At 37.5% G+C, this 25,638-nt stretch overlaps 2 protein-coding genes and 1 pseudogene across 2 annotated transcripts in view; 1 reads left to right on the plus strand and 2 right to left on the minus strand.

Moving 5' to 3' along the window:
• IFT140 (intraflagellar transport 140) overlaps positions 1–25,638 on the plus strand; it is a 186,434-nt gene that overhangs the window by 89,639 nt on the left and 71,157 nt on the right. The window contains 2 exon segments of the mRNA XM_021006622.2: positions 3,589–3,720; positions 15,711–15,910. Coding sequence (XP_020862281.1) covers positions 3,589–3,720; positions 15,711–15,910 — 332 coding nt within the window.
• On the minus strand, positions 8,964–9,776 carry LOC110221826 (heterogeneous nuclear ribonucleoprotein D-like pseudogene; annotated as a pseudogene).
• Positions 16,743–25,638, minus strand: part of TMEM204 (transmembrane protein 204) — a 53,645-nt gene continuing 44,749 nt past the window's right edge. The window contains exon 4 of the mRNA XM_021006626.2: positions 16,743–18,797. Within this exon, the coding sequence (XP_020862285.1) occupies positions 18,553–18,797 (245 nt within the window). The 3' untranslated portion in view covers positions 16,743–18,552. The remainder of the gene's footprint in view (positions 18,798–25,638) is intronic.

Raw genomic sequence — 25,638 nt, forward strand, 5'->3', positions numbered from 1 at the left:
GTAGTTTGCTTCTGAAATCACTCCTTGCTCAGTATGCAGTTTAAGGCCTGCTACTGTTCCTCGCTCCACCCCTAGGTGCAGGTCACCTCCTCATTCAGTCCTGGATCTATGACCCAGTGTTGGGTAGTAGGAAATAAAGCTGCCAGTTGGGACTCTGCACAAATGTTGGCCCCTCTCTGTTGTATTCGCGATCTCTCTTTGCCCTGGGACACCGCCTCTCCCTGAAATGAAGGGCTCTTTGCTGCCATTATGAACTAGACCTAGCCTGAGAGTTCTCATTTCTCCCTACTGTAATGTGTATTGCTGAGATCTCTCTGTGAAGACTCAAGGGTATTTTCTAAATCTGTTTTGAGGAGTTGTGGTATAAAGCTCAGCTGAGCTTCTTCTTGCTAATTCACCATTTTGGCTTCATCCTGGCAATAGTTCCTAAAAAGACGAGTTTGAGAAGAGTAGGTGAACCTGACATAATGCATGTAGAAAAAAAATCCATGCTGGAAGCATATAATTTTATTTTTTTAATAATATTTTTGCAATTACATATAAAGAGAATTTTTAACATTAATTTTTTAAAATTTTGAGTTCCAAATTCTCTCCTCTACTCCTTCCCCTTCCCTAAGATGGTAATATAGGTTATACTTGTGCAATCATTCAAAACATCTTGGAAGTATATAATTTTAAATATGCTTAAAGACTGACTTTTTTTTTAGCCTTCTTTAAAGTACATTTTATTTAATATTTATCCCCCCCCATCACCAGAATTTCTCCCAGTATTCCTCCTCCACACCCTCAGAGAGACATTCCACATAATAAATGATATTTATTATGGAGGGGCAAAAATTGGAAAAGGAAAAAAAATCAGGAAAACTGAACAATACTTCAAAAACAAATCTGTAAATATGTGCAGTGTCCCACTTCCACTGGCCTCCCACCTCTGCAACCAAGTTAGGTTGAGTTATCTTCTCAAATCTCTTCTTCAGATCCATTCAAAATGGATCCAAAAAGCCTTGTTTATATGAAATTGTCAGTGGTACCCTGAAGAATTCCTCCTCTACAAAGAGAACTGAGTGATGAGAGGGGCCAGGCAAGAGATGCTGCTTCATATTGCTCCAGACTTGATGGAAAGGCAGATCTGGAGCCAGTTGTTTTTATAATCCTCTGCTGAGTATATGAATATGTCAGGGGTCTGGTTGGCTGCTGAGCTGGTCAAGGAGGAAGTTGTTCAGTCTTAGGAAGGCAGCCCCCTATGCACCTTTAAAGCAGACAGGAAACATGGCAGTGGGTTGGGCAGTTGGTGCTGCTCTAACCGCTGGTACAAGTCAATCATTTCTACAGGTATCAAGGATATACTTTCCTGAGTGAGCTTCATGGGGTTGGTGGTGAAGCAGTAGAGGATGTTGTTGAGTTGCTCTAATTGTTAAAGACTGACTTTCAAGATGTCTCCAATAGTGGAAGATTTCCAAAAAATGCAAAAGACCAAAGGTGGTACTTTTATTATTTTTTCTAAAGAGACTGAAGACATCAGCAAGTGACCTATATGTCTACTTTCTGCCCTTTATAATATTTTGATAAGGATGAGCTATACACACATCAGGGATATCCTTGATGAAAAAGAGAAGGCAATAGCAACTAATCTTCTTCCAGCAGTCTATATCATCAGGTACATAATTTCCTGAGACCTACAGAGTCAGTCAATAAATATTTACTAAGTGTCTACCCTGTGTCAGGCACTGTGCTGAGTGCTGGGGATACAAAGAAAGGCAGAAGACAGTCCTTGCCCTCAAGGAGCTCACAGTCTAGTCGGGGAGACAATATGCAAACACACACATATATACATACATACATACACGTATACATACATATGCACACATATATGTATATACATATATACGTGTGTGTGTTTATGAAATAATCAACAGAAGGAAGGCACTAGAATTAACAGTTATTGAGAAAGGTTTTCTTTAGAAGGTGGGATTTCAGCTAGGACTTGAAGGAAGCTGGGAGGCAGAGATGAGGAAGGAGACCATTCCAGGGATGGGGAATTGCCAGTGGAATGTCTTATGAGAAGAACAGTCAGGAAGCCAGTGTCACTGCGTCAAAAATATTGTGGAGTGGTGTGAGGAGACTGGAAAGGTAGGGGGTGGGGCCCTGGGATATACAGGGCTTTGAATGCCAAACAGGATTTTGTATTTGATCCTGGAGGTGTGATAGGGATCCACTGGAGTTTACTGAGTAGGGAGATGACATGGTCAGATGTGTGCTTTAGGAAGATCACCTTTAACAGCCAAGTGGAGAGTGGACTAGAGTCGGGAGAGACTTGTGGCAGCAGACTCACCAGCAGGCTAGTGTAAGGCTCCGGGCATGAAGAAATGAAGGTCTGCACTAAGGGGGTGGCAGTATCAGAGGAGAGAAGGGGGGCGTATTCAAGAGATGTTAGGAAACAACAAGCCTTGCCAACACTCCTTGGCAACTGATGTTGTGTTGATTGCATCAAAACCTTTAACAATGCAGTACCTCCTCAGTGAGATCCACAGCCACTTAAACAATTTGGCCAAGCCAGCTACACAGGAAAAACAAATTAGATGAAGAGTACATAGTTCCCAAATTATGACATGCCATTAGATAGGTGACCATCAGTACATATGTCTTGACAAGTTTCTTTTCCCGGAATTGAATAGGATAAGAATATCAAGCTATATTTAATTTGGAGAATTATGCACATTTTTCAATGGCTTCAAGTGTCTCATCGTGACAAAACCCATCTTTTTTTAAACACCAATATTCTGTAATGATGCCATATGGCTACAAATCATGATCTCAGAAGAATTACAACTTCAGGTGACTCAACGAGTAGGTTCTAGCAAATTACCAGTGATGCCTGGTATGTGACAAATGTCACAGTGAAGGGTGTGTATGACTAGAAGAGGAAGTAGGCTAGTCTTATAGAGAGATTAAGAGCAAACAGATGGATAGACAATACAGGTATTGCACCGGAACTACACCCACATGTCTAAATACATAAATAATATATACGCACACATATATGTGTATATGCATGTATGTATATGTCTTTTTTTAAAACAGTGGAAGGCCTCTAGTATCTTGGGTATGTCTATGTATACAGAATCTATGAAAAGGAACAGAAAAGAATTATTGAGAATGAGAAGGTAGAGATGGACTATAATTCACAAACCAGTGGAGGGAATGTTGACACCAGTCTGAAATCAGTGAGATCATGGGGGCATGGAAGTATAGAAGGAAAATGACTTAGGAATAGATATCTATTTGAAAACAAAATAGAGGATCTTGACAGGAAAAAGACCCAAGTTTGTTTATGTTTTCTCTCTTCAGGGAGATCATTCCTTTTGCTGTAAGGGGGAAAAAATGTAGAATGGTGTTTTGGTCCTTTGCTTTAGTGAGGAAGCTGCATCTATGTGTGTGTGTGTGTGTGTGTGTGTGTGTGTGTGTGTGTGTGTGTGTGTGTTTTCCTCTTAAGTGGATTCTGGCAAGTGAAAATGTAAAATAAAAACAAAATTTTAAAAAAATGTTGCCACATTAAAACCAAAACAATACTTTTTCTCCCCCTTCCAGGCAGATGTTTTGATTGTATCATTCTTCAGCACTGAAGAACATGGCCTCTTGCTTCAAGACAGCTTTCCGCGGCCTTCTGCCTACCAGGCTCTTCTGGGTATTGAGGTACCACATTATTACTTCACAAAAAAAGTGAGTCTTCCCAAGAGAAGATTAATTTTCTGATCCTTTATTTCCCTTGTTAAGCCCTGATTAATACTAGTTTTTCCATTGTTCTGAAATATGAGTTAGCTCCACAGTGTTTAACTATTATTTTGAAGAAGAATTTAGCATCCCAAATGTACAGCAAATAATGAAGTTTTCATTTTATAAAAGTCTTATAATGAAAGAATACTGAAGGGGGAGGAGTGAAGCTTTGGTTCCAGGCCTGGGGCAGGTCACGTGCTGGAGTGGAGAGAAGGCTCCCCGTGCAGGGAGGCTCCAGCTTAGATCCCACTGGGTGACCAAGGGCAGCTCATTTAATTTTTCTACACTTTAGCTTTGCCATCTGTAAAACAGGAATAATCAATCCTACGACACCCACCTCATGGCCTGTTGTGATGCTTCAGTTAAATAATATTTGGAAAGCAACATGGAAACCTTGATGTGCTCTCTCCAATTGCCATTTGGTCTGCATCCCAGTTTTGCTGGGATTAAGCTCTATGATCTCGACAAAGGGTTTCCCCTGTCTGGATCCTCAGTTTCCTTACTTTTCAAATGAAGGGAGTTGAACAAAGTGTCCCCTAAGGTCCCCTACGCCTCTTGCATTCTGTGAGTCTATGATTCCTATGTTTTGGGCTAATTTAAAGGATATAAAATGTCCACAAGGAATGTGGACGCACATTCACAGATGGCCATAAGAGATTTATGGAACCAAACAGGCGTGTCTAGCAGGTGTACACCATAGGCATATAATTGTTGTGAAGTCCCTGAGGAATATAATGTATACAACTTCTTCCTCTTCTTCCCCTTCTTCCCTGCCTTCCCCCCCCCACCCTGAGAACTCTAATCCTCTCTCTCTGACTCCTACTCTAACCCTAAATTCTAATGCTGCTCTACCTCCTTCTGAAACAAACTTGTGGGAGGCCAGATTGGCTTCTCTTCTGATCATTTTTTCTTTATTCTCCTAATACAAAAAAAAGAGTTTTTAAAAATCTATATAGGCCTTTGCCTGCCTGTTAGGATAAGGTGCTTTATAATCAGCTTAGGAAAAATCTCTATCATAACTGGAACCAAATGTCCAAAATGATTTTTTCAGCTGTCCATCAGACTTCTCTCCAGAATTCACTAAGTGGTTAGCCCCAAATGATCCTGGTTATCATCAGAAAAATGTAGTTTGACTTCTTAATTTGTGAGAGCACCTTGGCTTGCCTAAGCTGAGTCATATCATAATGTTTCATTGTAGATTAGGACATATCTTTTGAAAGCAAAAAAATCTGTATATAGATTCAGCATATCCAAATTTTCTCATGTCAGTAGATGAAAAAGATACTCACTTAAAATGACCAAAGTATGTTTGCATTTTAGAATAGTGCTTGCATAAAAAATATCATATTAGATTGTGCTTATAGATAATTTTGGGTAAGTGAAAAAATATTGAAATTAACTGAGTAAAGAGGTGTGCTAGTCTTTGTCTCTTAAGCTTTTTGCTCACAGTGTAGGTAGAAGTGGTGTCATTAGATGGCATCCATTAGAATTTCGTTTACATTTTTCTGCATCCCTTTGCCCTTCTGTTTGAATTAGAAAAATTTTTAAAATTGATTACTCTTACTGCATTTCATCCAGGACTTTTCATCATTGCTAAACAGCATATCTTTTTTTCATGTTTAGACATTGCTTGTTTTTTTTTTCCTTCCTTTCTCATTTTTCCTTTTTTATTTTCCACTGTTCATAGTTGTTGTTCCACAGAGGATGTATTTATAAGGCGTTTGTAAGTATGCGTTGTCTTGTTTGTTTTGTACCTTTCGTTCTTCTGTTTTTTCAAAGTTTTTTATTTTAAAGGGCAGTAGGCCCCTGTTTGACATATTATTGTGTTTAGCAACCATATCTAGTTTTAGGCATATATCCGAAGAAACTAATATGAACATTTTTCATTTGAGGTGTCATAACTCAAATCAAAATTTAATTGAATGTCCTATCATTTCTAGCTTTACACTTTATGTATGACTTTGAACAAATTAACTTTACATAATTTCATTCCTGTGCTTCCCTATTTGTAAAAGAGAAAATTATTAATAATCTTCTTCACAAAACTATTTTGAGCAGTAACCAATAAGAATTATATGCCTTTTTTTCACAATTATTAGGCTGTGCCCCATTTTATCAGTTCAGTATTTCTGTTTTGATTCAGTCTTACTGCCTTCACCTTTAGGTTGGAGTTAAGGAACTAGGGGAATATGAATGAATGAATGAAAAAGCATTTATTAAGTGCTTATTATGTGCCAGGCACTGTACTAAGTTCTGGGGATACAAATACAAAATCAAAGGCAGTCCCTGCCCTCAGAGAGCTTATATTCTAATAGTGGAAGGCTACACAAATCTAAGAGTGGAGGCCCAGGTTGGGTACTATGATTTGGAAAGTTACAAGGAATGATGTATTGACAGGAGAATAGAAAGGAAAGAAGATGAGAAGAATAGATTAACATACACTGATTTCATTACGGTTCTGGAACTAGAGTTGGTAAGAGGAGGAACTCCAAAGGATACAGGGTCAAGAATCTAAAGGGTATATGTGTGGCAGGAGGTGAGAAGATGGTATAGGAGAAATGTGAAATATGGTGGAACACACTTAGATCTGGGCAGGCAATGTGAGGGACTTGAGAAAAGTCCTTAATAGGATGAATTATTTTCTGGTGATAACTTAGTATCAGAAGATGGATGGTGTAGTGGAGAGAGTGCTGCACTTAGAGTCAAGAAGAGACCTGGTTTATAATTCCACCTCTGACACTTGACTAGTGGTGTGATTGGGAGAAGTCATTTAATCTTTCTTGGCTTCGGTTTCCTTATCTCTAAAATGGAAAAAAAAATTCCTGTTTTTTCTCCCTCATTGGATTGGGAAAGTATTAGAGAAGATAATGTGCTTAATGTGCTTTTCAAACCTTGAAACACTGTGTAAATGCTAGCTATTGATATCAGTGAAAGCCACATTACTGTTAATATTATTGTATGTAGCAAATTATCCTTGAAAATAAATTCTGCTTGCCTGTAGAGACATGCCTCTAAGCTTTAGTGATAATTAAAGTCCTTTTGTCACTTTATTGTCACTTTCACTGACATGATTCCAATCTATCTATTAATCTTCTAGTTTCTTCTTCCCTATTTATCCTCATTTACCACACTTATCTTATCCACTTTGCCTTGTTATAATGCAGAACTTTTCCACCTCTTAAGATCTTGAACTCTGAGCATCTCTTCTCAGACTAGGGTTTCTATTATCATCGTCTGCTCCTGTTCCTTTATTCCTACTGAAACAATTCTTCACTTTCATCATGATCTCAACCACTCCCTTCTCCCCATTCTCTTAATCTATCACCTCTCTTCTGGATTGAGTTGGTTTTTTACCCTTTCCAGGCCCTTTGGTTAACAATTTCAAACAATACTCTCCCTACCTCTCTAGAATCCTTTACTCACCCTGATCTTGTATGGTGCCTGTCATTTCAACCCCCAACCATTAGTAATTTCTACCATCAGCTTCCTTTATTTCCCATTCAGAGCTACAGACATTGCTTAGAGCAAGTTATTTTTTTTCTTTAATTTAGTATTTTATTTTTTCCCCAGTCACTTGTAAAAACAGTTTTTAACATTCATTTTTGAAACTTTGAGTTCCAAATTCTCTCCCTTCTTCCCTCCCCACCCCTTACCCCCACACTGAGAAGGCAGGCAATTCGATATAAGTTATACATGTGTAATTATGCAAAGCCTTTCCATAATAATCATGTTGTGAAGGAAAACATAGACAAAAAAACTCAAGAAAAATAAAGTTAAAGAAAAGTATGCTTAGTCTGTATTCAGACACCATGAGTTCTTTCTCTGGAGATGGATACCATTTTTCATCCTAAGTCCCTCAGAGTTGTCTTCGATCATTGTATTTCTGAGAAGAGCTAAGTCATTCACAGCTGATCATCTTATGGTGTTGCTGTTACTTTGTACACAGTACATTTCACTTTGCCTCAACCCATCCAAGTCTTTCTGGGTTTTTCTGAGAGAATCCTAGAGCAAGTTATTAAATCATGTGTGCTAGAGACTTACAAAGTCATGCACACGGTTGCTCATCAATCCTTTTACATATCTTCTTTTTTTCATTTAAAAATGGGGAAATAACCTTTGTTTAGAATACAAAACAATGCAAGCATTTATGGGATTTACCATAATGACCTTTCCTAAAAACTTCCAAGACAAAAGCTGTAACTCTACTAAAGCTTTCCAAGGATGTGTTCCAACAGGAAATAGCTATTTATGGTCTGGCAGTGACAGTGACATAATGCACTATTTCAGAGTACAATTCATTTACTTACAACTCTGTAGTAAAAATCTTGCCCGTATTAATCTTTGACCCAATTTCAATGGATATAGAAAGATGCAATTTGAATCACACTCACATTAAATCCAAGTGTCAAGTAATCATAATACGTGTGGGTGTTTTTTGTTTGTTTGCTTACAAATAGGCTCAGAGCATCTTGTCAGCTCATAAAAGTAATTACTAACTATACCTTATTTTATGATGTTTAATAAAAAAGATGCTCCTCTTGAAAATAAAAGTCAAGGGATCTGTGGCCTAATGGAAACAATTTCAGCTATTCACAACATGCTAAATTAACACTTTTCATCACAATGATCCCAAGAATGCATGCGGGGCATAAACACTGTTCAATTGCGTGGTAGCATCTATGGTTATTTTAAACATGGGCATGAATCCTTAACATAGATCTTTGTCAAGGAAATTAGGAAACTAAAGCAAAGTTTGCTGCTTGCTATTTATAAAGGACCACTGTTTCTCCCCACTGTCTGTGACTCCTAGAAAATAAACTGTGCCTCTATTCTTGCTTATTTAAACTTACATTTTTATAGAGCTATTTAGTTCCTGACACAGAAAAACAATCACAAGTAATTTATTTTTAAGAATTATTTAATATGAAATTATACAAATAAAATTTGTATAAACAAATTTCATATAAACAAATCATATTTGTCATAATAGATGGCAAAAGACAAAGCAAAAACAAGAAAAACTAAATTGCCGCTGTACACGGTCGGACACAGTCGTGTCACATACGCTAAATGTCTTTTACAAAATAGTCATCTCAGACCAAAAGGAGACCACTCTCCTTTTAGTGTCCTCATCCTGCAAGGTAGGCTGCTGTAGTCTCTGCACCTGTTTTCTCCATGTCCTCCTTTAATATGGCTGGTGATTATTTTGGTGATTACCACCCCCTTGGGATGCTCTGCCCTACGACTACCAACTGCAGAGCCCCTCCCTTTTTCTGTTGTTCCTGTTGTTGCCTGTACACGTCTTTGGGCTGAGCGACTTTGATTTCACACTTCCCAGAACCAATCTGATGATATCTGTTTTCTAATAATTTTGTTACTGGTTCTCCATCTGTATATGTGATAAAACAAAATCCTCTTCTTTCATTTGTTTTTGTGTCTATAGGAAGTTCAGTATTCTCAATCTCACCAAATGCTCCAAAATAGTCTTTGATTTGTTCCTCAGGTGTGTCTGGGCTCAGTCCACCAACAGATACTTTTTTGGAGAGTTCCTTTCCCTTTAAAGCTTTGACCCTTTTGGGGTCTATCAGCTTGCCATCCACCTTGTGTTCTGTAAGTTCCACGACTTATTAACACTGGCAACATCTTTGAAAAGCACAAATCTGAATCCCCTCAATCTTCCCATGAAGCAATCTGTTTTAATTGTGCAGTCTACAACGTCTGCAAAAAGAGACAGGTATTCAGTGAGATCTTTCTTGCTCGTATCCCAGCTTAGCCCTCCAGTAAACATTTTACTGTCATCCTGCTAGTTCTTGCTCGCATCGATTTTTGAGCCCTCAGTGAATTCCTCCATGTTGCTGTTCTTGTTCACGTCATCCATGGTGGTAGGCCTGCCAGCTGGAGGCAAGTGTCTTGGAAAGGGAGTCACAACCACAGACTTCTCCCTCTTCATAGCCTCCTTCCCATGGAATTATTTACCAGGTTGAGATAGTTTTTTTTTACAATGCTTTTCTCATATTTTCCTTAAAAAAAAATTCACTGTCACTACTCTTATACATGATTTTATTGCCTCTTCCCTGCACTATTGCATTAGCTTCTGAAGTGGTATCCACTGATGTAGTCCCTTTTCCTTTCCAATGCAAAACAAGAAGCATTTATTAAGTGCTACTATGTGAAAGTTAGGAATACAAAAACAAAAAAGAAGCAGTCTCTGCCTTCCAGGAGCTTACATTCTACTGGAAGTTGATCATATGTAAACAGGCAAGTATATACTTGGTTATTTGATGAGAGAAAGAGAACCCTACAACTTGGAAGATTAGAAAAGGCTTCTCATAGGCAGTGACACATGAGCTGCACCTCAAAAGAAGATAAGAATTGTAAGAGTCAGAGGTGAGGATCAAACAATCAATAAATAAACCATTACTAAGTGCCTACCATGTGCCAGGCACTGTGCTAAATGCTAGGGATACACAAAGAGGCAAAAGACAGTTGCTGCCCTCAAGGAGCTCACAGTCTAATGGGAAGGAGTATATTCAAGGCTTAGCAAGTGCAAAGGCCCAGAGGTGGTGTGCTGAGTTTGGGGAAAAGCAAATGAGACAATTTGGCTGGAACATAGAAAGCATGGAAAAGAATAATGTAAAATATCCCCCTAGAGGTTGCCTAGAGACACATTGTGAAAAGCTTTAAATGTGCATTTGAGGAGTATTTTATCCCAAAGGCAACCAGGGAGGTTCATGAGACATGGAATGACATGATCAGACTTGTGCTTTAGGAAGATTTTTTAAAATAATTTTTTTTATTTTGAACTTAAACATCAAATAAAATAAACATTTCCATATACAGAGTAGAACAGGGAGAAAAGATTGTGCATGAAGCTATGAATCTTTTATTATGTGCAACTTGCTTTCCTTTTAGAATGCATAAAAAAAATCCAACATGTAATTTTCAAAGCAATACTGCTTGTCTGTGATTCTTTTTGTCCTTCCTTTTCTATTGTCAGCACTAAAAAAATTATTTCAGTGGCCTGCTTTTCTTTCTTTTCCTTTTCCTTATTGTTTTGGATACCCTATCCCTATCTTCACTTTATTTCCTACCCTTGCCCCTAAATTGAAAAAAAAAATCTGCAAGGAAAATAAAACTCTTTTAACAAATATGCATAGTCAAGCAAAACAAATTCCCACACTGACCTTATCAGAAAATGTATGTCTTATTCTACATCTTGAGTCAATCGTCTCTGTCAGAATGTGGGTACTATGCTTCATCATTAGTTCTCTGGAATTGTGATTGATCACTGTATTGACCAAAGTTAGGAAAACTACTTAGGTAGCTCTGTGTATTGTAGAATAGAAAGGAGAGAGACTGAAAGCTGATAGTCCAATTTCACAGCTATTACAGTAGCTCATGTGAAAAGTGATATGGGAGTGATGTCTGTGTGAGTGGAGAGAAGGGAACAGATGCAAGATATGTGGTAGTAGTAGAATCAACAATTCTTAGAAACATTGGATAATGGGAGATGATTGAGAGAGAAGAATGAGGGATGATATCAGATTTATTAATCTGGATAATTGGAAAGATGATAGTAGTGCATGCAACAAAAATAGGGAAGATTAGAGGAAGAATGGCTTTGGGGAGAAGATAATGAATTCCATTTTGGTCATGTTGAGTTTGAGATACTCATTGGAGGGCCGTTTAGAATGCCCAACAAATAATTGGTGATATGGGACTTGAATTTAGGAGAAAGATGAGAGCTGAATGTGTAGATCTGATTGTCATCTTCATAGAGAAATTGAAAAGATATTGTAGAGGAAGAATTGACAAGATTTGGTGACTGGTTTTGGATATGTGGATGAAGAAGAGCAGAGAGCCAAAGATAGCTTTGAGGTTGCAAACCTTTTGATAGGAAGGATGGTGGTGCTTCCAAATGAAATAGAGAAGATTAGAAGAAGCATAATTTTAGGAAAATTATAATGAATTTTATCTTGAATATGTTGAATTAAGATCTACCTGTTGGTTTTTTTCCCCCTAAATCACGGTTTTGAATCTTACTCATATAAGAACAGGTAAAAAATAGACCTTACCAGATTATAAATTGGTAGAATCTTTTTGAAGAACAATCTTTCAGTGTACTATGAAAGTCAGAGAAATGATGCTTTTGGATTTAATCTCATTGTTGGAAATACACCTGCAGAGTATTATCAAGAACTATACCCAAAGTTTACTCCCCCTTTACCCTACCTGGGCAAGAAACTGTAGGCTTACATCAGTTGGGTTCATTTCTAAGAATCTAAACTCCAAGGGGGTCAGGTTTGCTCGTAGGCCTCTCCCTCACTCCAAGGAAATCCCTAAAACAAAAAGCTTAGATATGGTTCTTCTAGTGTACTATGTGGATATTGGGTATAGGAGAGCTTTTTATTTCTTTCACCATAGAAACAGTGTGAGATGTAAAGGACCCATAGACATGCATAAACTCAGGGAACAAAGAACAACCAAACAGCCTATTGTACTCATTACTCGCTTCTTGTGGAATTGTTAAAAAGATCTTCCCCATTTGCTCCCACACCTGCACGGTCTAAGTGCCACGGGGCGTTAGGGAGGTCCAGATCTGTCTGGCCGTGGCACTTCTTTTGTCCATCAGCTTTGGACAGTACGATGAGACAGTGTTTCTCTTCTCCAAAAAAAGCATCCTGTTGAAGACTTATCTTCTCCCGGTCGGTGGCTACCCTGATTTCCCCAACTAAATGTTATGGTCAACATTTTTATTTTACATCACCTAAATTACCCCCTGCTTGACTTCACCTCCCCATCCCAGAGAACTATCTCATGTAACAATGTTTTAAAGAAGAAAAGGAAGAAGAGAAAAAAAAATCAGCAAAACTAATCAATACATTGAAAAAATCTGAAAATGCACTCAGTGTTCCACAACTGTGGACCTCCCCCCTCTGCAAAGGAATAGGAGGAGGTGTTGTCTTATATCTCTTTGGGGGACCATGTTTGTCTAAGACTGTTAAACTCTTAAACTCAGGAGCTCTCAAGTTCAGAATTATCTATGAGGAAGTGATCCCAGGTTTGAAAATCTCCTCCTCAGGATCCTTAGTCTCTGACCTTTGCTCAGGAAAGCAAACAGAAAGGCAGAAGAAGACTGCTGGACATTCCAGGCTTCCTCAAAAGCATGGCTCCCATTCCCATATGCTTCTACTGTCATTTGCTCTTTCTACCAGGAGAGACACCTCCCCTATACACATGTCTTAGTTTCCAAGTGCAGGGGAGAGGAAGTGTGTAAAAAAACGGTCTCCCTGGTTAATTAGTGGAATTTCCCACTTATAAACATAGGACAGGCATTTTCTCATTAAAGGTCCTTTTTCCTGGGGCTCAGTCCATCAATCCACAGGGGGAACCCTAGTCCTTGGGGATCAGTCAGAGGAGTTTGCTACTGTGTTCTCCCAGCAAGGGCCTATCGTGCTTGTGTCTTAGGCAGAAGCACATGTATAGCTTCTTGCGAGGATCCAAATCAAATTGACTGAGATAGAGACTCAGATCAACTCCACATTACACTACCATGGAGTAAATATTCCTTTATCTGACCATAACCTCTTGTTCTTCCATCTCTCCCTGTGTCTTTCTCCTCCTAAACTTATTCCTTGTCCATGCCACAACTTCTGGTTACTCCACCGCCACCTCCCATTTTCTCAGTTTTTCCTTCCTGTGTTGGCCTTATATGCTTCCCTTCAAAATCTTGACCAGTGCAGCTTTACATTTTCCCTACCTTCTACCCCGACTTCCTTTTGTATTGTTGTTTATTCCTTTCTAAACTCTATGCACTTCCACCATGTGCTTTCTTTGATCATTATATCTAACTGCTTCTGGTAGGACTAGCTCCACTATATTTACAGTCGTTTTCTTTTTTAATTTATTTTTAAAAAATGTTTTCAACATTCACTTCCATAAGCTTTTGAGTTTCAAATTTTCTCCCCCTCTCTCCCCTCCCTCCCCAAGATGATGTGCAATCTGATATAGGCTCTACTTATACATTCCTATTAAACATATTTTTACATTAGTCATGTTGTAAAGAAGAATTAGAACCAATAGGAGGAACCACAAGAAAGAAGAAACAAAACAGAAGGAAAAAAAGAGCAAATAGTATCTTCCATCTGCATTCAAACTCCATAGTTCTTTGTATTTACAGTGTTTTACAAATTTATCTTATCTTATCTCAACTGAGTCCTCATGGAGACCTAGCACTCTTCCCAAATTGACAGTTACATTCTCCTGGGAGGCAGCTGGTGGCTTTGTGGATAGAGCAGGAGTCAGGAAGACTTGAGTTCAAATCTAATCTCAGAAACTCTGATTGCCTGACAAAATGGATCCACTGGATCCACTGAGAATGAAATGGAAAACCGCTCCATTGTCTTTGCCAAGAAAACCCCCAAATGAGATCATGGTGTGAAACTACTGAAGAACCACAAAAATTCTCCATAGTATTTGTTCCAGAACATCTCTTCTTTCCTCAAGCTACCTACTGCACCACCTCTTCATTCCCTCTCAGCAGAGAATACTTGGATCAAGAAAACTGAGACATATTCTCTGTCCTCTGCACCTCACATATCCTCAGTATGATCCCCACTCTCCCCTTTTACTTCAATTTCTAATGAAAAGGTGGCCCTCCTTTCCAAGGCAAATCCCTGCATTTGTGCCATTGATCCACTGCTCTCCCATCTCTAGGAGCTGGCCCCTTTGATCATCTCTTTCTTCTTTTGCTTTTTTAACTTGCCTTTTTAATTTTTTTATTCCCGTATTAACAAACATCAACTAAAATAAATACGTCCATATTCATAGTAGAACAGAAAGAGAATTATAAGTGTGAATCTCTATTATGTACAGCTTGCTTTTCTTTTTACATATATAACTTTTAAAGCTGTCCTTCTTGTCTGTTATTCCTTCTGTTCTCTTCTATACGATTCAAGAAAAAACATTTTAATGACCCACTTTTCTTTTTTCTTTCTCTCTTTTTTTTTTATTGGCAGCCCTATCCCTAAAGTCTCCCTCCCATTAAAAAAAAAAAGAAAACTTTGACAAAAAGAAACTTCAAGGGGACCCAAAAGGAATATGAATTGTATATACAAATGTACATAGTTGTAAAATATATTTAACTGATTTTGTTGATGTTTAGTGTTAATTCTTTGAATAGATAGAACTTAGAATAGATAGATAGCCACTCCCTGGCTTTTGAATAAAAAACTGTCCTGGGTGGTATTTATTTTCCTAGAAGATTTACTAAGTATTATCTTACATAATTAAGGATTTCACTATTGCTAAGGAAGCAAAAAGCCTAGAAAAACAGATGAACATCTCTATATCTCCTCCAGTCCTTGACTGTATAAACTCATTTTTTTTTATGGTGAAGTTCATATTCAGCAATATGGCAGGGAGTGAGAAAAGGACTAGACTTGAAGCCAGAAAATAGGGATAAGAAGGGCAAATACCTTACAGTCAGGATCAGAGGAGATAACATGTAAAAAGCTTTGCATACCTTAAAGCTCTATATAAAGGCTAGTTGTTGTTATTATCATTGTCATTATTAGAGAAACAAACACAATCTATTGCAAAGAGAAAGATACTTATGAAACTTTGAAGCTTTGAGAATTATAGCTTTAAGGAGTTAAGCAGAGATAGAACAGCTGAGCTAGTTCCCATTTGATAAGATTTTGTTTGTCTATATTATATGTCAGCCAACAGCCCTAATGGTTTTTAAATACCGTAAATGTCTTTCTGAGTTTGGGCAGGACTACGTGGTCCATTTGCAGATAATTCAATCTTCCTGGAAATGGGTCAGTTTTCTCATATGGGCTATAACAAGCATACTTGGCAAAAGTTGAAATTAGAGAATAGGCATTGACAATGTAGGTAAATTAGTCATTAAAAAGATGCTATTTACTATTTAGCCAGGTGAAACAGATAAAGAAGATCAAGTGGATTCTACGACTCACGGAATCCCCCAAATGGTAGGCAAGAAACCCCTACGGGATTTTATTGGGCTAGAAGAATGTGACAAGATGACCCGGGAAGCCATGCTAAATTTTAGCTTCTTTGTCACCATTGGAGATATGGATGAAGCTTTCAAATCCATCAAGCTCATCAAAAGGTGAGGCTTATTTTCATTAAAGTTTTGCAAGATAGTATAGATACCTTTTGAGGTCCTGCCATTGAATATTTTCCTTTTCTTTTTAGTCGTGTTGAAAATGATTAACTCTTTTGTAACCATTTCTTCACAATGTGTTTTATGGTTTTGTCACTGTGAAATTCCATTGAGATTAGTAGAATGCCAGGACATGCCTAGTACATTCTGTTGCACAGAAAGGGGGTTCTATTTAAACACATCTGGTGGTAGGAAACAGATGAACAAAGCTCTTTTGACTTTTCAGTGTTCAGATCATCACAGCTTACTTATTTAATTATTTTGATTTATTTAAAAATGTTTTGAATATTTTCTAGCTAAATGTCTTGCAGTTGTCATACACCAATAATATTTAGATCTCTGGTCTAATATACAAATAAATACCAATTCTGATAAATAATAAATAGCAAAACAAAAGTGAAAAGCTAACTAAAAGAATAATATTTGCACTGCACTCCAAAGAAATTCATAAATTTAAGCAGAGGCTCTCTGTAAACAACTTTCTGTCAGTACCCAGAAGAATTTGGAGTTTGTTAGCAGGAGCAGTTGGCAAATCTTCTTATCTGAGAGATGGCAGGTCGTTGTTAATAACAACTAAAGTAGACAGATATGAATTAAATAAAGTCATTCGGAAATGAGACCTAATACCCTCTGCAAGGATAGTTCTGCAGACCATGAAGCACCTTTTGAAATATTACATGAATCATAGTCCTAGGGGACTAGTTTTTCCCGCATTGGCAACACTGACAAGATAGCTTTTCAATTATCTAGGAAAACAATAAGTGACTTAATGGCATGGTGTTGTCCCACCTTTCAATACTTTATTCATTTAATGTACACACAGTGATATTAGATTGTTCCTAACCACATAGCTAATTTTTAACTTTAATGCTCATTATAATAGTTCATATACAATAATATTAACAAAAAATGGTATAATGTCTTAAATATTCTATTTTTTCATTGCAACAAATTTTAGTGCATAATCTTTAATTTAAAAAAACCCAACTTTTCTGGACTTAAGTCTAGCAGAAGTATGACAAGACCTATCAGTGTTTATCCAGGTCCTGATGGGGAGATGTCAAAATAATCATATGCTCTGGTGTACCCATTAGTGTGATAGGGACATAACAGGTGATTGGTAAATATTTTTTATTGATATATATTTTTCTAGGGTATCAGTGGGTTAAAATGGTAGATAAATTGTATTTCTTTTTAAATAAAAAATTCTAGTATAGCCTAAAATATGAGAACCTGCTTGTTCATTTGTTTTTAACAGTAGAACCAAAAAGAAGATCCTGTGTTAAGTAGCCTTGAAAGACATTTCTGCAAGACACATTTTATTTCAGTTGAATGGGAAGGGTGGTGTAGTAGTGGTGGGCATTTCAGAGCCTGTGCCAATCTGGAATAATGGAAGCTCAAATTTCAGAAGTCTTTTATTTGCTCATAACAGAAATAATACTAGGTGTCACAACCTTCATATATTTAGCAAGTTGGTTTTCTTGATCATTGTGTTGACATGTAGTATTAAGGTTTCTTGTACCCACTAATAAATAAGCTGGTGAATAGACTAAAACATTTTGGAAAAAGTGATTGCCATTATTTACTTATCATATCACTGCTGGATTATTATGGGCTACCTAAACATTGGAGCCAACTCATATAACTTAAAATGTATGTACACAAATATAAATAGTTATAAAATATAATTAGTTGGGATTTTTTTGATATTTCAAATTTTTTTTAAAGCAAAATAGGTTAATTTCACCCCATAATCTTCAGACACCAAAACATATGGTCAAAGAGGAACTCAACTTTCATATTCTTTGCAGAAACCATGCTTTGAAAACTCATTTGTATAGAAAATGTAAAAAAGTAGATATCACCCACACTTGTTTCTATCTAGCTTTCTAAAACATTATTTTGACCCTTCTATAATGGGCCCACAGAAATGACAAAATAATACAAGCTCATTTCTTTCTACCCATATAATTTTATGGAGAAGATTAAACTTTAAAAAGATATTTAAGCATGTTCATCTTTTATTTTAACTTAGAAAAATAATTGGGGCATAATATAAGCCAATGACGAGGTTCTATGAGAAAACCTTAACCATTTGATTGTAAATGCAGCTACACTTAATGTATTTCTCTGACATTTTCTAAGTCTTTCTGGGTGTTCAGCATCCCCAAAGTTGAGGCCTTACCAGGACTGAGGTATGACCTTTGTCAGAATAAATTAATCTAAAAACAAAGATGGAGAATAAAGCGGCTTCACTTTGCATATTTCTTTACTTATATCACAAATTTTGGCTTGCTGCTACACTTGAAAAATGCATTCTTGTGAAATTATGTGACATAGTAAAATTTTATCACTGTACAAAAGTAGGGGTAGGAGCCATATAATCTATTTATATATAATATACATATTATTTATGTGTATCATACATATGTATATAGATGTAACCCATAAAATTAATAATCAAAAGCCACTTCACAAGTAGTGAAAATGACCTTGTAAATGTCCATCAATTTCTACCGTATTAAATTATCACATGTATACATAGACAATATCCTGATAGACATCATAGTCACGCCCTCTGCTGACTTTTAGCATGGTGATTCCACATAATCATTTTCTAGCCCACGACGAAATCGAGCAGTTAAGGTGCGACTGATGACAATAACGCGAGGTGCCATACAGTCATCTCTCCTGTGAAGAATATTCCAGATGAGGATGGCAGCTGCTAGGGTGGCCAAAAGACAAGCTGCAATGTTCAGGTAGCAAGACCAGGACAGGTTGGTGTAGGGACCGATTCGGTAAAAAGTCACTAGGCCGATGACCAAAACAAAGCCTGGGGGAAAAAAAGAATTTCCATAAAATATTATTACAAAATTTGGAAAAATTAAAATTCCTGGTTTGGCATGTAAATAAAAATATAAGTTCTCTAACTTTGTTTCCCAAACTTTTATCCTTTTATAATTAATTATGTTGGCATGGCTAGCCTCATGATCTATATTTCCACCCTTATTTCACATTACTCCCCTTTTACATTTCGGTCAAATGGGCTTGTAGTGTTCCTTAAACTTAATGTCCCATCTCTTGTGCCTCTTTGCTTTTACATAAGCCATTCTCCATTCAGTTTCATGGAAGTCTATAAAGCATTCTAAAGTTTTCAAAATGCTTTACTTCTCTTTTGATCCTCACAGCAACCCAATGAGGAAACTGATGATAAGGTTAAGTGATTTACCCATAATTACACAGCTAGGAAATATCAGAGGCACAATTCAAACCCAAGCCTTCCTGACTTCAAGTATAGAGCTCTCTCCAATAAATGTCACTGCCTCTCAGTTGTTAAGTATTTCTTATGTATGAGGAAGGCGCCATGCTAGGCTCTGAGGATATAAAGGCAAAAATGAAGCATTCCTTGCCTTCAGAGAGCTTCCTTTATTCTAAAGGGATGGAACTTGTACACAGCTAAGTAGTTGCACAATATGTACAGGTCTTCTCTCTACTCCTAGGTAGTCTTTTTTTGTTTTTGCTTTTTTTCGTGAGGCAATCAGGGTTAAGTGACTTGCCTAGGGTCACACAGCTAGTAAGTGTCAAGTGACTGAGGTCACATTTGAACTCAGGTCCTCCTGACTCCAAGGCAGGAACTTTATCTACTGCTTCACCTAGCTGCCCCTTACTCCTAGGTAATCTTTATTTTCCTCCAGAGTCTAACTTGGGCTGGGAATCCCCTCAGTTGTGAGGGTTCTCTCTCTCTCTTTGTCTCCTTCTCTCTCTCTCTCTTTCTCTCTCCCTTTCTCTCTCCCTTTCTCTCTCTTTCTCTCTCTCTGTCTCTCTCTTCAGATTGCCTAGTGTTTAGCTGGTTACTTATCAGTGTACTTACAGCCCACCTTTCCAGCTTTCTTTCACATTTCTCCCCTTCCATATTTCAGCCTAACTAGGCTTGTAGTTGTTCCAGTTGTTAAACTTAACATCTCAACTCTTACTTTTCTCTGTCTCTGCAAAAGCCATTTCACCCAATAGTATGCAGGCTATTTTAATATAGGAACCATTTATTTTTGTATTTGTATCGCCACTCAATACCTTGCACACAGTAGGTTCTTAATAATTGCTTGTTGAATTTTATTGAAATTTTGTGCAGCCTTCTATTAGATCTTTAACCTGCAAATATGTCTTGATTTTTAAAGGGTTTCTGGAAAGATGGGTTTGAGGGCATGGCTAGATCCGCACACACTATGTAAATCATAGACCAAGCCATGAGAAACATCTGTCCTTCTTACAGCTTGTGCTGATGCTGTTAATAATGCTTGTTAAATGGAGTTGAATTGAGACATTTTTAGACATCGCATTTAGAGGACTGGGGGTGAGAGAAATGTGCTACAGGCATTCCAATTTTCTAGTTTTGGGTGACTATTTCTGCTCTCTCACATAAATAAAAACATGCCACTAAAGTACCTCCCCTGTCTTCTAACTCTTCCCGTTCTTCCTTTTCCCTTCTTCCTCTTCCTAAAGATTCTAGGAGCTGGTGGTTTCCCTTCTTCTAGCCTTTTCCCTCTTTCTTTTTCTTCTCCATTTTACCCCCCTCGCTGTGGTTTCTGTGTTCCTGTCCTGGAGCCTTCTAAATATAAAAAAGAACTTTCTCTGGCCTAGGAAGGAATAATAAGGATGCGTAAGTCCACAGTGAGTAGCAATATATACTGAATGTGAAGGATAACCAAACACGCTTTTTAAAAGAGCCATATTCCTGTCCATAGGAAGACCATAGGCTGCATCAATAGCAAGTGTTAAGGCTGGATTTGAACCAAGGTACTTTGTACTTTCCACTTCAACAATAATGATACTAATAATAGTTGACATTTATGCAGTGCTTTGAGATTTACAAAGCATTTCATATATATTATCTCATTTAAGCAACTACCTTGCAAGGTGGAAACTACAGATTTTGTTATCCCTATTTTATAGATGAGGATGAGGACATAGGCTCCAAAAGGTGAAGAGGTCATGGCCATAGAGCTACCAAGAGTCAGAGATGGGATTAGAACTCATGTTGTCCTTCCTGAGTCCAGCATTCCAGGCCATTATGCAATCAGATTAACCACAGAATCAAAGAATTGCAGTATTGGAAGGGTCTTTAGAGTATAGTCCTTACCCAAAATGTGAACTTCATCTACAATAAATGACTTCATATCTCTAACTGAAGAACTCTAGTGATGGGAAAAATAACTTCTTCCTGGGGCAATCTATTCTCCTTTTCCACAACTCTTAATTGTTAGGAAATTTTTCCTTCTTTTAAGGGTACATATGTATCTGTCAAACTTCCATCTATTGGTACCAATTCTACCGTGAGACCAAGTAAAGTAAATCTAATCCCACATCTGCATAAAAGACCTACAGATAGGAGACAAGTATTATGTCCCCACCCCACCCCAGATGGGAGCAATAGCTTTTTCTAGGCTAAAAATTGCTAATTCCTTCAACAAATCCTCATTTGAAATATGTTTAACATGATTATACATGTACAACCTGTATCAGATTGCTTGCTGTCTTGGGGAAGGGGGAGGGAAGGGAGAGAGGAAGAAAAATTTGGAACTCAAACTCTTACAAAAAGTGAATGTTGAAAATATCTTTACATGTAATTGGAAAAAAATTAAATATCATTAAGTGGGAAGAAGAAACAAATCCTCCTATGGCATGGTGTTCAGTATCCACCATCATGGTCACCTTTCTCTGCATATTCCCCAGCTTATAAATGCCCTTACTAAACTTCAGCAGGTAGAGCTGAAGGCAATATTCCAGATGTTCTCTCACCAAGAACATCTGGAATATTGCCCTCTCATTTTGTATGCTACGATTATATTAATTTATTCTAAGACTACACTAAATTTCTAACTGCCATATTGAACGGTGGACTCCTGTTACTGAAACTGATAGGTTTCCTGTGAACTATTCCCCCCATCAGTAGCAGATGGTAAACTAACAATCATATCCTTAAGTTCCTTTGGTACTTTGGAATGTAAGGTTGTCTAAGCCCAGTGACTTGACTTAAGAGCAGCTAAGTGTTTTCTCTTAGTATATTTCCACTTCTCTTCACTTTTAGTTTCCCGTTAAACATTTTTATACATCCTATACTGAAGAGCATTCCTTAAGAAGAAAAATAAAGGTTGAGTAGTTCTGCCTTCCCTTCATTGTACATTATTGTCATCTCAACCACTCCAAAGAGTAGTCTTGTATATTCTTTGGTCTTCTTATTGCCCCAGCGTGGCTTCTTTTTTTAAGCACTTTTGGTTATCCTTAGTATTCAGCACATACTTCTGCTCATTCTCCACTTGAGCATTTTTTATATTACTCTTAGAAGGCCATGCTATTCATGGATCCATCCTCAATATTTCTCTTGTTATTGCCCTCCAATCTTCAAATTAATCTTTTAGCAATTTGAGGCAGTTGCTGAGTTCTCTAGCCACATCAGTATTCTTATATAACTTTTTCTTTTCTTCCTAATTAGAATACTTTTTGTTCATCATCAGCTTGTAGTGCAATGGGTAGAATGCTGGATCTGGAGTCATGAAGACCTAAGTTCACATCTGGTTTTTAGACACTTACTAGCTGTGTGACCCTGTGCAACTCACTTAACCCTGTTTGCCTCAGTTTCCTCAACTGTAAAATAGGAATAACTATAGCATCTTCCGAGGCTGTTGTGAGATTCAAATGAGATGATATTTGCAAAAAATGCTTCCTAGCACAATGCCTGGCATGTAGTGGACACCATATAAATGCTTATTCTGTCTTCCCTTCCCCTTATAATCAAAATTGTGTTTTCTAGAGCATCCCATCCCCCTTGAGCTGACTTCTCCAATAGAATTTTAGGTCATGGGATCCTTTCTCTGAATCTTTTGAAATCCATTCTTTTTAAAAAATATTTTATTGATACTCCTTCTTTCTCAGTAACTGCCTCAATCCTGGACCTCATCGAGGCCTCCCTTGTAACAAGGAAGTACAGTAAGTGAAACAAATAAACACATTGGCCACAGCCAACAGTATGTGACTCATCCCACACCTCTGGTGGACTACTGACTGAGGAGTGAGAGGACCTGAATTCAAATCCCACTACTTGTGTGACCTTGGGCAAGACACAATATCTCTGGGCCTCATTTTCCTCAACTGCAAAATGAAGAGGTTGTACTAGATGAGGACTGAGGAGCATTCTATTTTTTTGGGGGGGAGCTATTGAGGTTAAGTGACTTGGCCCAGGGTCACACAGCTAGTAAGTGTCAAGTATCTGGTCTGAGGCTGGATTTGATCTCAAGTCCTCCTGACTTCAGGGCCAGTGCTCTATCCACTGTGCCACCTAGCTGCCCCTTCTGAGGTACATTCTAGTTCTAACTGTATCATCCTATGGTCCTCTATCCTCTCCCAAAGGGGTAGGTACAGTCCTGCCTCACTTAAATCCAGTTCACCTACAAGTCAAGACATCACCCTCCTGATGTCATTGGTCCTCTTTGAGAGTGAAGGACGAACAGCAAGTGATAGATGTGGTTCACCATCAGGCCTATGAAACCATAACTGGTCACTACATTGATCAGAGTTTCAAATCCACCCCTCCAGACTTTAGGCTATATATTAGAATGTGCCTGGCTCTCCTTCTTTTATTGTCTCCTGGTGTGCCAAGCACTAACTTAGGTGCTGGAGAAATGAAAACCAAAACAAAAAAACAGTCCCTATGCCCACAGGGACTACTACTTCCTGAGGCAGTCTGTTCTTCTTTTCCACAACTCTTAATTGTTAGGAAGTTTTTCCTTATGTTCTATTAGAATTCTAATGTTAGTCATTGCAAGCAGCTCTGAATGATTTATTTCTGTAGTCCAACCAACAACACAAATTGGTACCCTGAAATTTAGTGAATCAAAGAAAAGAAACAATTTTTCTCCATTAAGCCCCTATTAATATATTTTGCTACCATTAGTTTTCTTAAATTTGCAATATGAACATGGAAGCATTAAGATGCTTTTTTTCTTTTGTCAGATCTTGGGTTTTTTAGAGCATTAAATTACAAATGACTCCTCAAAATATAGCATACTTGTCAGGTAAAGTAACTTTGGACAGTAATCAGAAAATGTCTATAGGTTAAGTCCACTAAGGGAAAGCCTGACTTCCTTAAAAACACCCAGCCACATCCTGGCATCTTCACTCTTATAGACCCTTCCTGGAAATATGAATCAGTCACCTGGCTACCTCTCTTACTTCTCACCTGGGCAGAGAACTGCACAGAGCTGCTGCCTTCAACAGATAATGATGACTCATTTCTGTGTCACTTCCTGATAGTGTTGTCTAAAATTCTTACATATGTATGCCAGAGAGAGCTTGTAAGAGTTAGTGAAGAGTATGGCCTTTTCTATGTGAAAAGGTTATGGGCATTTCCTTTTTATGCAAGTGAATTTATTCTTTCTCCAGGATTTTACTTGTTGATTAAAGTAGATACAACTTTGGAGTTTCTTTGTACTGATGGTGAGCATTCTCTACTAATAGTTCATTGTTACTTCCTTTTTTATTAATAGTATAAGAGAATAACAACATATTATTGTGGATCATAACATGCAGATGCTTTAAATAGATTTCCCCAAAATTTTAATCGATAACTTTGTAGTCTGGCTGAATGTGTCAACTTTTTAACTGCCATGCCCTGTGGGGATGAGTAAACAGATATACATGGTGGCCTAACTATAGTCAAGCAATAGTCTCAAGTAGAGGGTGAAACATAGAATTTGTTGATTTGAATTTCCATTGAAAAATCATCCTATGACGTGTTATTTTTCTTAACAGAAACACATCTGTTTTTCTCCTACTCATAAAACATAACTTTCTATCCATTACAGAAATTTGTGATTAAATAAATAGGTTATATGAATGAAATCTTAGCATCACTAGTACATGAATAAAGAAAGGATCTGGAGATAAGAATCTTTGTAAAAAAACCTTTAATTTGATGGTTGTTAGTATTGAATTATAAAAACTTGAATCTAGCCCTATCCTGGGTTGGAATTTTCATGGAAAAATTAAGATAAAAAAAATTTGAAGTGCACTGATTTCAGATTCTTCGATAAACCTGTTTTTGTTGAGCTCCTACTTTTAGTCTAATACTTTACTTAGGCTTTTTTGTAAAAACAGAGAAATAGTTTCAGGAGAGTAGTGACTACCACTGCTAATAGCTAATAAGGGTAAGGAAATGAAGACGACAAGCATAGAAATTTGCATAGTGTTATGAAGTCTATAAAATACTTTACAATTACACTATTGGACAGGCAGTGTCAGGATTACTATTCTCATTTTACAGAAGAGAAATCTGAAGTTCAGTGTTCAGTGACTTGCCCGGGTTATAGAGCTAGCAAATGTCATAGCTGAAAGTTGAACCCAACTCTTCTTAGGTCAAATTTGGCATTGTTTCCACTCTACTACATTGGAAGGACATAAAAAAAGGAGTGAGAGAGAGCAGCATGGTCAACTAGGGTGTTATTTTGTTTTCAGAAGAGGGAGATTTGTGCATATTTGAAAGGGGAAAGGAGCAAGACAGAAGAAAAGACACTCAAAATGCTAATGGGGAGAGGGGTACCATTGATAGCGCAGGATCCTGAAGGAGGGAGCTGGGACTGAGGCTTGAGAGCACAGATGGAGGATTTCATCCTAGTATCTGA

This window comes from Phascolarctos cinereus, unplaced genomic scaffold (genome assembly GCF_003287225.1).
Source record: "Phascolarctos cinereus isolate Bilbo 61053 unplaced genomic scaffold, phaCin_HiC Scaffold_4;HRSCAF=312, whole genome shotgun sequence".
NCBI classification, from domain to species: Eukaryota; Metazoa; Chordata; class Mammalia; order Diprotodontia; family Phascolarctidae; genus Phascolarctos; species Phascolarctos cinereus.